General features: G+C 40.4%; 1 protein-coding gene across 6 annotated transcripts in view; it reads right to left on the bottom strand.

The window, feature by feature from the left end:
* LOC128660495 (uncharacterized) overlaps nt 1–14,463 on the bottom strand; it is a 422,478-nt gene that overhangs the window by 241,393 nt on the left and 166,622 nt on the right. For 4 of the 6 annotated variants that reach the window (XM_053714387.1, XM_053714384.1, XM_053714385.1 and 1 more), the window contains 2 exons: nt 8,162–8,180; nt 4,008–4,043 (listed from right to left, as the gene is read on the bottom strand). In XM_053714387.1, the coding sequence (XP_053570362.1) occupies nt 4,008–4,043; nt 8,162–8,180 (55 nt within the window). The remainder of the gene's footprint in view (nt 1–4,007; nt 4,044–8,161; nt 8,181–14,463) is intronic. The other 2 variants (XM_053714388.1, XM_053714386.1) reach the window with 1 other exon arrangement.

The raw sequence follows: 14,463 nt of genomic DNA on the forward strand, positions 1-14,463 counted from the left end.
TAAGCATGATACCAGTCGTTATTAAATCACTGTATTCAGGCTTAACTTACATTAATCCGGTATCAGCAGCATTTTCTAGCATTTCCAATTCTAGAAAAAATTGTAATGCCATTCTCCCGCTGAAGTTACCTCACTCCTCAGACATATGTGAGAACAGCAATGGATCTTAGTTACAACCTGCTAAGATCATAGAAACCTCAGGCAGATTCTTCTTCTATTTACTGCCTGAGATAAAATAGTACAACTCCGTAACCATTTAAAAATAATAAACTTTTGATTGAAGAAAAAAACTAACTATATTTCATCACTCTCTTACTACCTCCATGCGTGTTGAGAGTTGCAAGAGAATGACTGGATATGGCAGTTAGGGGAGGAGCTATATAACACCTCTGCTTTGGGTGTCCTCTTGCAACTTCCTGTTGGGAATGAGAATATCCCACAAGTAATGGATGATCCGTGGACTGGATACACCTTACAAGAGAAAAAAAAATTGTAAAAGTACAGGGATGTCAGTTTTTCTCACTCCCAAACACACTGCGAAGCAACGAAAGGGAATCTAAATTTTGCACGTACATGCATAAACATTCTTAAGCCATAACAAGCGGACTAACTCCTCTTTTCCAGAAAGGAGTTTAACCCCTGTCTACACCTCCATCACAGAGAGCCTGCTCACTGCCCTATTAACCCTTACACAGGGTATTTTGTCCTAAATAGCTGCAGTTACAGGTTAACCCCTTTAGTGCCAGCCTCCTGGCCCCAGAAGACAAAAAAAGCACTTACCTGCACATCTAGCAGGAGGACAACTCACCCGGTATGAAGGAAGCCCACCTCACGAGTTCCTAACTGCTTTAACGCCACCACTGCCCTACTGAATAGACTGGTGTGGAGTACGGCTAGACCCAGACTTGAAAGGGAAAGATCACAGTAAACCTACTCCGGCTTTCAAATAGTTAAAATCTTGCTTGAAGTAAAGAAATCCAATTTTCTTCAGACACCAAAAACGTCAAAGGCCAAGAGAATGACTGGGGGTTGTGGGAAGGGGAGTGATACTTAACAGACTGGCTGTGGTGCTATTTGCCTCCTCCTGCTGGCCAGGAGTGATATTCCCAACAGTAAATGATGACACTGGACTCACCATATCTTAGGAAAGAAATTGCATGCTCTTTCTGAATCATAAAAGTTTAATTTTGACTAGACTATTCCTTTAATGCCTCCTTAGCTTATCCCTCTCTCACAATAAGAAATACTGTATTTACAACAATTGAAAATGTGATTACTTATCTCTTCCATCCTGCTTATTGGCACGTTTACATAACTTTAACAAATAGAATACTGAAGTATTCATAATTCCAGTATAGGTAGTGGATTCAACAGGTACAATCAGCTATTTTAAATGACTAAATAAAGGCAAATGAGCTATTTATAAAAATGCATCATTTATACTTACCTGATAAATTCATTTATTTCATGGTGGTGAGAGTCCACGATCCATTACTCATGGGAATTACCCTTCTCTACCACTAGGAGGAGGCAAAGAATCCCAAACCCCAAGAGCTCTATAAAAACCCTCCCACATACCTCAGTCTAACGTATAGCCAAGCAAGTGAAGTAAGAAAAAGGAATAAAAGCCATAAAAGGAGCAGGGAAATATGATGTGCTGAAGAAAAAAACTTACCCCAGAAAATAACAAGGGTGGGGTCTCGTGGACTCTTACCACCATGAAATAAATTAATTTATCAGGTAAATATAAATTATGTTTTCTTTCATACAGATGGTGAGAGTCCATGATACGTTACTCACTAATACCCAAGCTGTGGAGTTCACAAGTAATAACAGAAAGTGAGGGATGAAAAAAACATTTTTTTACTGAGAAATTAAATCCACGTCAAATAAATATAATCCCTTTCTTTTAATGCTATAAACACACACACACACACACATTATATATATATATATATATATATATATATATATATATACATACATATACATACATATACACACACACACACACATACATACACACAGTTATGCTCATAAGTTTACATACCCTGGCAGAATTTATGATTTCTTGGCCATTTTTCAGAGAATATGAATGATAACACAAAAACTTTTCTTTCACTCATGGTTAGTGTTTGGCTGAAGCCATTTATTATCAACCAACTGTGTTTACGCTTTTTAAATCATAAGGACAACAGAAACTACCCAAGTGACCATGATCAGAAGTATACATACCCCAGTTTTAAATACTGTGTATTGCCCCCTTTAACATCAATGACAGCTTGAAGTCTTTTGTGGTATTAGTGGATGAGGCTCTTTATCTTCTCAGATGGTAAAGCTGCCCATTCTTCCTGGCAAAAAGCCTCCAGTTCCTGTAAATTCTTGGGCTGTCATGCATGAACTGCACGTTTGAGATCTCCCCAGAGTGGCTCAATGATATTGAGGTCAGGAGACTGAGATGGCCACTCCAGAACCTTCACTTTATTCTGCTGTAGCCAATGACAGGTCGACTTGGCCTTGTGTTTATGATCATTGTCATGTTGGAATGTCCAAGTACGTCCGATACGCAGCTTCCGGGCTGATGAATGCAAATTTTCCTCCAGTATTTTTTGATAACATACGGCATTCATCTTGCCATTAATTCTGACCAAATTTCCTGTGCCTTTGTAGCTCAAACATCCCCAAAACATCAGCTATCCACCTCCGTGTTTCACAATAGGAATGGTGTACCTTTAATCATAGGCCTTGTTGACTCCTCTCCAAATGTAGCGTTTATGGTTGTGGCCAAAAAGCTCAATTTTGGTCTCATCACTCCAAATGACTTTGTGCCAGAAGCTTTGAGGCTTGTCTCTGTGCTGTTTGGCGTATTGTAAGCGGGATACTTTGTGGCATTTGCGTAGTAATGGCTTTCTTCTGGCGACTTGACCATGCAGCCCATCTTTCTTAAAGTGCCTCCTTATTGTGCATCTTGAAACAATCACACCACATGTTTTCAGAGAGTTCTGTATTTCACCTAAAGTTATTTGTGGGTTTTTCTTTGCATCCCGAACAATTTTCCTGGCAGTTGTGGCTGAAATTTTACTTGGTCTACCTGTCCATAGTTTGGTTTCAACAGAACCCCTCATTTTACACTTCTTGATTAGATTTTGAACACTGCTGATTGGCATTCTCAATTCCGTGGATATCTTTTAATATCCCTTTCCTGTTTTATACAGTTCAACTACCTTTTCCTGCAGATCCTTTGACAATTATTTTGCTTTCCCCACTGGATGAAAGATGCAAGGGTCTGTCAAGAGTCCAGAAACTCATTGACCTTTTATACACACACACACACACACTCACTAATTACAAGCAAACAGATCACAGGTGAGGATGGTTACCTTTAATAGCCATTCAAACCCCTGTATGTCAACTTGTGTGCATGTTATCAGGCCAAAATCACCAGGGTATGTAAACTTTTGATCAGGGTCATTTGGGTAGTTTCTGTTGTCATTATGATTTAAAAAGAGTAAACACAGTTGATTGATAATAAATGGCTTCAGCCAAACACTAACCATGAGTGAAAGAAAAGTTTTTGTGTTTTTCATATTCTCTAGAAAATGGCCAAGAAATCATAAATTCTGCCAAGGTATGTAAACTTATGAGCACAACTGTATATATATATATATATATATATATATATATATATACACACATATATATATATATATATATATAAGATCATGGGGAACACATTAAAAGCAGAGACAACAAAAATTACAGTACAATGTCTGTTTACATTTCTACACTCATTTTACAAGGATATAGTAGTATGTGATATTTTGGAGACTATAATTTCAGGGTTATGTTGCTCTAAAATTCAAGGTGTTTCAACAATAACTTATTTTGCAAACAAGTAACATAACACTGATGTTCTTAAAGTGCAACAGTGTTTTTGCTTTGGATGTCTGTAATAACAGTAGTACAAAACACATTCAACAATAACAAACTAGAATGCCTGCACATACCAAAAATTCTAAGGCGTTTTTCTTTTTTTCGTCACTCTATAAGAAGGAAATAAAAATGCAAATTTTAATTGTTGTCTTTTATTCTAAGATTAATTAAAAAAAAAAGTTTATAGTATACTGAAAAAAGTGACTGTCTAATATTTTAAAAGGAAAAGAAGGCTAAAGTACACCCCCTTAAATGGACACTCAAATCCATATTAAACTTTCATGATTCAATAGAGCATGCCATTTTAAACAATTAACTTGCTTTGTCTACATCAAGGATGGCTGAATGGAGGCTGCCTCCTACTCTAACTTTTTTTCAGCTCACAAGAACACTAGTTTTTTCACCCACAAGAACACAGAACTTGTTCCATGTTTTTATGTGGCCCCAGAAAAAAAGTAAAGCTAAAATGTGTGCTTTGCGCTGGGTTTAACGCAAAAGAGCCCTTTGATTTATGAAAGGGAAAAATCATCTGTCAGCTATTTTCAGACAGAGCTTAAATTTTAGGCAACTTTCCAAATTAGGTCTATTATCAGTTTTGCGTCATTCTCTTGATATCCTCTATTTAAGGAGCAGCAATGCAATACTGGGAGCTAGCTGTACACATTAGTAAGTCAGTGAAAAAAGGTTGATTTGTGCAGCCACCAATCAGCAGCTAGCTCCCAGCTCCTGAGCCTACCTAGGTATGCTTTTCAACAAAGGATACCAAGAAAACCAAGCAAATGACATAACAGAAGTAAATTGGAAAGTCGTTTAAAATTGTATGCTCTATCTGAATCACAAAATATTTTTTTTGGATTTCATGTCCTTTTAAGGCTTCTGAAATATTGATTTGCGGCCAGCTTGTGTTAGAAGGTTGCACATTACTGGTCTTCATTGTCATAGAGGAGGAGTGCAACAAGCAATACCACTAAAGCTCAATATGCCTCTATATGGCCACAGCAAGGGAGATGAAATTGTATATCCCAATAGCTAACAAAATGACAGTTTTAAATACTACACATATTTTAATTTCAGAAGCCTAAGTAAATATTTAGGAGTTAGTAGCACACTTGCTTACGAACCATAGAAATAAAATACATGATTGTACATAAAAAAAGGATGGCTTGGCTGTACCATAAACCATTATCTCTTTCCATTAAGATGTCTCATATGCCTGTTACACATTTAAAGGGCCATGAAACCCAACATTTTTCTTTCATAATTTAGACAGTGTGTGCAATTATTAATAACTGTCTAATTTATTTCTATTATTACATTTTCTTTGTTTTCTTGGTATCTTTCATTGAAAAGCAGTGAGTTAAGCTCAGGATCACTAGATAGTATCTGGAGCACTATATTACAGCAGCTTTGAAAGAGCAATAGATGGCAGTACTATTTCCTGTGCCTGTCATGTAGCGCTCCAGACATCTATCTAGGTATCTCTTCAACAAAGAATACCATGGGAATAAAGCAAATTTGATAATAGAAGTAAATGTAAAAAAATTGTATGCTCTGAATCACAACAAGAATAACTGTGGACGGGGGGTGGAGCCAGCCGCCATAGCGATAGGTCGCACAGACACAGAGCTCCTGCAAAATATTTTCATTCTATGGCTGTAATATGTAGCCTAAATACCTTACTTTTGTTTTTTTACTCCCGAAATAATGGTGGAACCTAATTTGGGCTGCTTTAACTTGATATCTATAGCAGTAGCTAAACAAACATGGACTTTATTTCTCTGAGGCCATGGGGAGGGCTAACCTAGAGATCGACACCTGCACTATGGAGTTCGCAGTGTAATCCAGTAAGCCTGCTGACTGGGCTATCATATTGTGGCTTGGGCACGGATCGCAAACACTGAGGAACCTGCTGATTCTCAATTTAAGACCCTTCGGAGGTGATTTTTGACACTCAATATGGAGCCTCTCACCCTGCTGCACACAATCGATTGTGCGCTGCGCCAGCACCAAGAAAATTTTCTAGCTCAGATGGAGGCCGCATTTTCTCTCCCTATTACTTATGCTCCTGCTGCGGATACTGAGGACAACGCAACTAGCGAGCCTTGGGATGATACTACCTCGGATTCCCAGCAGTTGTTGTCCTGTGGGGCCTTGGATCTCCAACCACAGATGCGTATTGCCGTAACGGTGAAGGGCAGTACACACCCAGCGGCCATCGCAGACCCTTCTCAGGATACAGTAACAGGCTTGGCCTCTGGCAACATCTATTTAACCACGGAGGGGTCTCTGGCCGCACGGAGACAGGCTGAGGAGAAAGATTGCCAGGTATCGTATGGAAACTTCACAGATCCTTGCAGCAGCACGCACATAATTAACAACCGCGGTGACTCAGGAAAGCAGGCCCTATCTCCCGTGCTTTTTTCATCTGTCTATGTAGACATACCCTTGGGGTTTGCCTTACTCTGCCTTAGCCAACTACTACTTACACTAAATCACAAATATGTGTACATACCATGGTGATCAATATGTTTTTAAGATGTGGAATAGGGTAATCTGGGGAAATTTCTTTGCATTCATATCTTGCATGATGCGAACTACCACGTTCATCTGATTGCAGAGGTGGCAGAGATATGGACATCGCAGTTGGACATTAACAGACTTTGCCACATCTGTTTTCTTGTTAACAGTATGTACTTTTACAAATCAGTTCTGCTATCTCATATATACCTTATTTTGGCACAATACCTATGCTTATTTTGGACTGGCTACATATGTAATGTTCTAAAGTTAAAGCATAGGTTTTAGTTATAGGTCTGCTCTATTGTATTTAGTTCATAGGCGTTAAACACCCATTTGTAATCTATTTCAAAAGTTATATGTACCTACAAAACCAGTAACAGTTGACATTTTCCTGCTGACTCATTTATCTATGTTTTATTTATGCTAACTAGATTGTTTTATGAGATGATAAAAATGATTTTATACTGGGTTATATCATATCTATAGGCTTCTTATTGCTTGCACTCCTTATGTGATCATTAGAATTCCAATATCTCACTATATAGTTTTCCAAATGTACAAGCTCTCACACCATCTATATATCTTTTGTGCTTGGATGTAACATTAGTACGTGACTTCTTGCCGCCAGCGGCCGAGGCGGCAGGATGGTATATTTTCCAAGTAAACAGTCTCACAGCATAGCTCTAGATACAACTCCTTAATATCATATCACCTGTAGCACATACGCAATGTTCCAACTCTCTTTGGTGTACTAAGATTGCAGTTTAGTTTCTTATATATCTCCAATCGATGTATGAGCCTGTTAAGCTCTGATGATCTCCAGATTACTTATGCTAGAGTATATATCTAGGAGTGCTTTAATCATATTATAAATTAAAGCCTTTGCTATACTTTAATCCCTGTTACCTCTGGTAGTACCACCTTCTAGCGCAGGCTGGACCTGCATTTATATCTACTTGCACAGCGTTCCACCTCTATAGTCAGTACGAGCACTATTAGGCTCTCCCTATGGGTACCATAGTGACTTCTTAAGTTTTAGTATGTGGAATACAGCCTTCATCTATGCCCAACTAGTCCTCCATACAGGCATGTAGTCCTGCATTGTTACAAAATAGTATACTCTTCGCTAAGATGCAACACTCTGTCACATTGGTTCCTTCAATTTAGTGGCCCCTCCATGACTATTGTATGTATGGCTATTATTGAGTACATCTCTTTCGATATGAGTCCAATTCTTACATTTAAATTCTCACCTCCCCCCCCCCCCACCATCACCATCATCTCTCTATAATATACCTCCCTATACGGGAGATTTCACCACGCGGTTTATCTTGCACATACCGCACCTTAGATATGGTACCATATTTACACATTATACCACATCATTTAATCGAAATGGTTGATATTGCTTGAAACACAACTTGTTAATTTACTCTATTTATGAGGCCATATAAAGTACCTACTGTATGTTTACTAATGAAAATGAGGTTCCAATCTTCAGTTTAGTATTCTTTTCAATATGCATCTTGTTTTTCTATATGGAAACAGTCTTGTTGTGATTTACTATATCTGTGTTATTTCCTTTTGTTTATCATCATGCATAAGCTGTATTGCTTTTACCACAACCTCAATAAAAAAAAAAAAAATAAAAAAAAAAAAAATGAATAACTGGACAACTATAACACATTTGGAAATAAATCTTACTTACATTCTCTTCCTTATTCCATCTGGTGGGGGGGGGGGGGAGAGAAAAAAAAATCATAAGAAAGAAACAATTATTTACTCCAAGTACATAAAGTTGCTTTGTATCTTATTATGTAACATTAGTGTTAGGAGGACAACAAAGTGATGCATTAACCTTTTCCCGATGTTAGGATGTTCCATGCCGTCCTAACTGCACTGGGCTTTAGCGCCGTTAGGATGGCATGAAACTGAAGCCAACAGCTCTTCCAGAATGGGATCGGGACCTGGTGGGCGTGCCTAGTGTTGTAGGCTTGCCCCCCTGATCCGATTCCATCATTGAAATCTTTGGATCGCATGCACGATCGACAGATTTCAATTTGTTTACATCGGAACAAAAAAAATCTAATCTGTCACGAAAGGCTTAAAAAGGGATACTAAACCCAAAATTTTTCTTTTTGTGATTCAGAGAGCATGCAATTTTAAGCAACTTTCTAATTTACTCCTATTATCAATTTTTCTTTGTTCTCTTGATTTGAAAAAGCAGGAATCTAAGCTTAGGAGCTGGCCCATTTTTGGTTCAGCACCCTGGGTAGTGCTTGCTGATTGGCGGCTACATTTAAAATTGATAATAGAAGTAAATTACAAAGTTGCTTAAAATTGCATGCTCTATCTGAATCATGAAATAACAAATTTGGGTTTAGTATCCCTTTAAGATGAATGCATTACTTCCATCCTAGCCTGTATAATCTAAAACCATTAAAAGGGACAGTCAAGTTAAAACAACTTTCCAATTTACTTTTATCATCAAATTTGCCTTGTTCTCTTGGTATTTTTTGTGGAAAGCTAAACCTAGGTAGGCTAATATGCTAATTTTTAAGGTCTTGAAGGCTGCCTCTTATTTCAGTGCATTTTAAGTTTTTAACAGCTAGTTGTGTCATATAGATAACACTGTGTGCACTCCTGTGGAATTACCTAGGAGTCAGCACTAAATGGCTAAAATGCAAGTCTGTCAAAAGAACTGAAATAAGGGGGCAGTGTGCAGAGGCTTAGATACAAATTTATCACAGAGGTAAAAAGTATATTAATATAACAGTGTTGCTTATGCAAAACTGGGGAATGGGCAATAAAAGGATTGTCTATCTTTTTAAACAATAACAATTCTGGAATAGACTGTACCTTTAAATATTTACATTTTTGCAAAATAGTTTAAAATCACTTATTATGCCATCTCTGGCATCTGTTAGTGTTACTACAAATACAAATGAGTTCACAGAAAAAGGCAGAAAACAGCTCCTTTAATTTGTTCACACATGACATTCATTCAAATGATTATTATCGTTGCTGTTGCAACCTAATTTCACTATCTATAAAAGCTGCTATGCTTCACATGCCTAACCTTGCCACATATTTCCCTAATTTACATGCTACCATCTTATTTCTGTTGAAGTTAAATAAAGCAGATCTTGCTTAACCAATGACAGTGGGAAGTTCCTTCTTGTCCAGACTGGCTCCTCCAAATAAGGAAAATGGTGGAAGGAGTTTGACCATTGAAAAACATAAATTATACTTACCTGATAATTTCCTTTTCTTCAGACGGAAAGAGTCCACAGCTGCATTCATGACTTTTGGGAATTCAGAATCTGGCCACCAGGAGGAGGCAAAGACACCTCAGCCAAAGGCTTAAATACTCCACCCACTTCCCCCATCCCCCAGTCATTCTGCTGAGGAACAAGGAACAGTAGAAGAAGCATAGGGTAAAAAGGTGCCAGAAGAACAAAAATAACCGACGCCCCCAGAAAAATGATGGGCGGGGAACTGTGGACTCTTTCCATCTGAAGAAAAGGAAATTATCAGGTAAGCATAATTTATGTTTTTCTTCATAAACGGAAAGAGTCCACAGCTGCATTCATTACTTTTGGGAAAACAATACCCAAGCTATAGAGGACACTGAATGCAAAAAGGGGAGGGTACAAAAGGAGGCCCATTCTGAGGGCACCAGGCCTAAAACCCTACACCAGAAACCCCAGCTTCGTCCGAAGCTGAGAAAAAGTCTGAAAAAGGAAAAAGTCCAAGGACACAGATCCACAGACCATAAGCCTTGCTAGAGACCCCAGGAACTAGACTCGACTGAGCCAACAGCCTCCAAGAGACATCGTCTACCGGCAGACGGTCTCCCAACAACAAAACCCCTTACTAAAGAAAGGGATCAAACAGCCATATTCACCGAAAAGGAGAAAAGACACAGAGAAAACATCCATGAATGATTCTAGAGAACTCTAAAATAAATAGGGCCCAAACGAGCCCCAAAGAACGCCAGACGAAAGGAAACCCCGAGGGCCAAGCCAACAGAGACTTAACCGATCTAGTAGAACAAGGGAGATAACGCCCAAACCTAGATTGCTCAAAATCCACGGGATCAAGTCCCAGAGATTGAAAAGAGAAGATAATCTTCCCCCAAACAAAGTGCATCCACACCCCAAAAGGTAACTGAAGATGAGACCCCAGAAACCGTTAAAGACAGCTCAGATATTCAAATATTAAAAAACCATAAACCTCATGCAGCAACTCAGATAGGGAAAGCCATGATGGCAACACCTGAAGAGTCAGAACACTACACGCCGCTATCATCCGAAGATTATTCTATAAATTTGAATATATGCAGGCAAGTGGAGGCAGATGAGGTTAGGTACAATCCCAACCTACAACTTGTTAGGCATCCAGCTAACCAGCGGACATCGCCAAGCCTTCCCATAAAAGCAGAGCCCCCCCAGGACGGCTCATCCAACTTCCAAAAGAACCCCCTAGGACTTGGTATAAAGAAATGCAAAAGAGATCCCAAGAAGATCTGGCACAACTCTCCTTGACAGTCACGACACTGAGAGTCGACTCTCCAACAGCTGGTCGAATAAGGCACAGAGCAGCAGACTGCTGCCTTTCATAAATAAAAAGTACTTGCTCCAAGAACAAGTACTTTAACAAAAGCCTTGAGCGAGGCCTGAACACACGACCTTCAGAGTATGAAAACTGCCATGCTAACTTGAGCGTTAACAGGGATGAGGCAGAAACGAACCCTAGTCTCTCAAATCCAAGGCAGAAGGAATATCCACTATGCCACAGGCAGTGGAACCCGACCAGGCCCTCCTGCACACAAGGCAGCACCACAATCCTCCAAAGAGAGGAGACCCTCCTGCTGAAGAAGGCAATCTACCCCCCTCCAAAGGGGAGGACACAGATAAGAAAAGGCACCCAAGCCCACAAGGACGTGAGAAGCTGTAGGCTAATCAGTCGAGACCCAATGAAGATCATCCAGATCACCACTGTTGTAAATAACAGAGAAAAACTGCCCGTAAAAAGGAGCACACTCCATCCCAAGAATAATCAGCCCCCATAGAAAACTGGGTCGTCCTGAACCAGTCCACAGAATCATAAGTCCATAAGGATCCGATATAAAAACCCAAGAACTGGGCCCCAGAGCCGGCTGAAAACGAACGACACCTCCATGGGGCACAAGATACCCCGTCTGAAGATTCAGACCTCACAGGGGATGATATCCGGGCTAGCCCGGAGAAAACGGGCACATGACTCACTCAAATTCCCAGCCCAAAGGGAAGAGAACGCCCCTAACAGGAGACCACAACTCCCCACCAACAAGGTGGTAGGCCGTAGTCATGCAAACTACTCGAGTCCAAAGGCACCAAGGACCACACACAAATAATTACGGGAGCAGAGATCATCCGAAGAAAGAGTAGAAAAAGACTAGACTCCATAATTGTCTCAGATTATCCTTCTGGAGGACCACCCCAAGGAAGAAGAATGCCGAGCATCCCGAATCCTGGCGGAATATCCCCTAAGCGAAAGCTAGGAAAGGAGGAGACAATGGTCTATCATCCATAATATGGAACAACAATCCCGGAAGCAGAAAAGAGAGACGCACGGCCTTCAACTTCTGCCAAGAAAAAAAAACAGATGAAGTCCAAATAGTCTCGACTCTAAGGAAGAGACCTCAAGAAGGAATAAGTCCTAAAAGGACAATACCAAGAACCTTGAAAGGCAAGATCTCCAGGAACTGGCTGCACAAAGGACCTAAATCCTTCAACTCCTAACCCACAACGGGAAGGAAACACTCTAGATCCCGAGTCGGAACCAACAGAGTATGTAGAAGTGGAACTCAACGGAGTCCCGGCCAACTAGATTAAAAGGCTAATGAGGACTGAACACAATCCTCCATGCCCCTAAAGAAATCACGGACCATCAAATCCTCTCGGAATGCTGGCTGAAATTTGTAAAATAAAAACAAATAATAGTGGGAACCACTCGGCGCCCTAATAGGCCTTAAAGTGAATGTCAATTTTGATGCTAAAGTGCCCAGTTTTTAAAAATTCGATTAAAAACAGGGGCACTTTAATTCATCAAAATTTACATTTCACTCCTGTTGAGAGAAAAAAAAACAAATTTACCTTTTAAACTTCACAGCAGCTCCAGCTTCCTCCAGTCGTTGCAAGCCATTTCTGACATCAGAAATGATGGACAGGTCTTCCTCCAATCACGGCTTCCCCCCCGGGGGAATCAGTGTCTGATTCAACGCTGTGATTGGAGGAAGCCGGATTCCTCATTTTAGACCCAGGAAGAGGCTTTGCGACAGGCGGAGGAAGCTGGAGCTGCTGTGAAGATTAAAAGGTAAGTTATTTTTCTCAACAGGAGGAAAATGTAAATTGTGATGAATTAAAGTGCCCCTGTTTTTAATCGAATTTTTAAAAACCTGGCACTTTAGCATCAAAATTGACATTCACTTTAAAAACAGGATTTGTACCCAGTCAGGACCAGCCTGAAATCAAGGGCCCAATACTGACAAGGCCACACAAGTCACCCCCTAAGAGGGAGAGATAAATAACAGACCAACAGAGGACTAAAACATGTCCTCATGAACAAACTTTCATAGAAGTAAACAGTGCGATCACAAAATCGCGAGTATCGATTCCAGAGAAGAAATACCCAAAGGAAATATTGTAACAAACATGAGCTTTTAAACAAAATAAAATCTAACCTAACCGGATTAAAATAAAATATAAGGCAACCCGTAGGTTATTGCCCAGGAAGAAAACGGACACTCCCGCAGGACCAGCTCAACAGGAATCCGAGTCTTCTAAGCTCAGAACTGGAAAGATACTCAAGAAACAACAACACTATAAGCAGATTACTTCATCCCCTTATGTCTAATCAAGCATGTTATTCACATCGGAAGACTGAGGATCCGCCACCAAATTAAGAGTAAGAGTGGCAACACTCAAACGTCGCTGTTTGTATACCTGTAATGTACAGAGAATAAAGCAATTTTGAAAGACACAGTGCTGTGGACAAATCTATATCTATCATTGGAATTGGGGGGACTTGGCAGGACCCTGTCTTCACGTGCACTACACTCCTGAGTTGCTGTACAAACCATTGTGTACCCAATTAAGAGTGGGATCCTCCAACAACGCCAAAACGTGCCTCAGTCTATAACGAAAGGCGAAACTTACCTCCCCCGGGGCAAACGAAGACTCTGGCCCTGAAGGTTGACCCCCCGCGGCCTCAGGGACAGTCACTCTCTCAGAGGGCTGAACTGGACCAGGCAATCCCACGCCTGACGAGCCCTGGTTAACGGAACATGAACAATATCCTAAACACACTCCTGGGAAATGTAAGTGCGCCAGCACCAAAGATATGGCCATGCGGAACCGTGTCGTAACCTCCGGAGGAAACAAGCCACCCTCCATAGAAGGATAAGCCGCGTTTGGGTTACCTGCATGCATAGTAAGTGTTGGTTGTAGGGAACGCACCTTGCGGGATGTAGAACCCCCAGATGCGGATGGCTCAGCGGGGCCCTGGTTCCCCCAATTCATATTCTTCGCAAGAAGTAACATAAGAATCAGAGACATCCGTCTCCAAAAAAATCAGAATCCTCCATATCTGGGATATTGATAAAGAATGGACCAATAAGAAAAATGTAAACGGCACCTTACACCCCCAATCGCTGGGGCACTCACCACCTCCTATGAACCAGACATCAGCAAAACAGAATTTCTCTGTCGTCAGGAATGCGGAAATGGAGAGCCAAAACGTGACCACGACCGGTCACAAGGTGTACCATGCAGTCAATGAAAAAGGGTGCCCGACCGTAAAGGCCGCAATAGGCTGTTATGTTCCGAAAAAGCCATGAGCCCAAGTATTACTACACAGAAGCAGACAGAATCACATAACAAACATGATTAAAAAAAAAAAAAAAACCCTGTTCAATAACCCCCCTCAGGAGATATTAACCCTTGATTCCTAGATACAAAAGGAGCC

This window comes from Bombina bombina, chromosome 5 (assembly GCF_027579735.1).
Source record: "Bombina bombina isolate aBomBom1 chromosome 5, aBomBom1.pri, whole genome shotgun sequence".
Taxonomy (NCBI): Eukaryota; Metazoa; Chordata; class Amphibia; order Anura; family Bombinatoridae; genus Bombina; species Bombina bombina.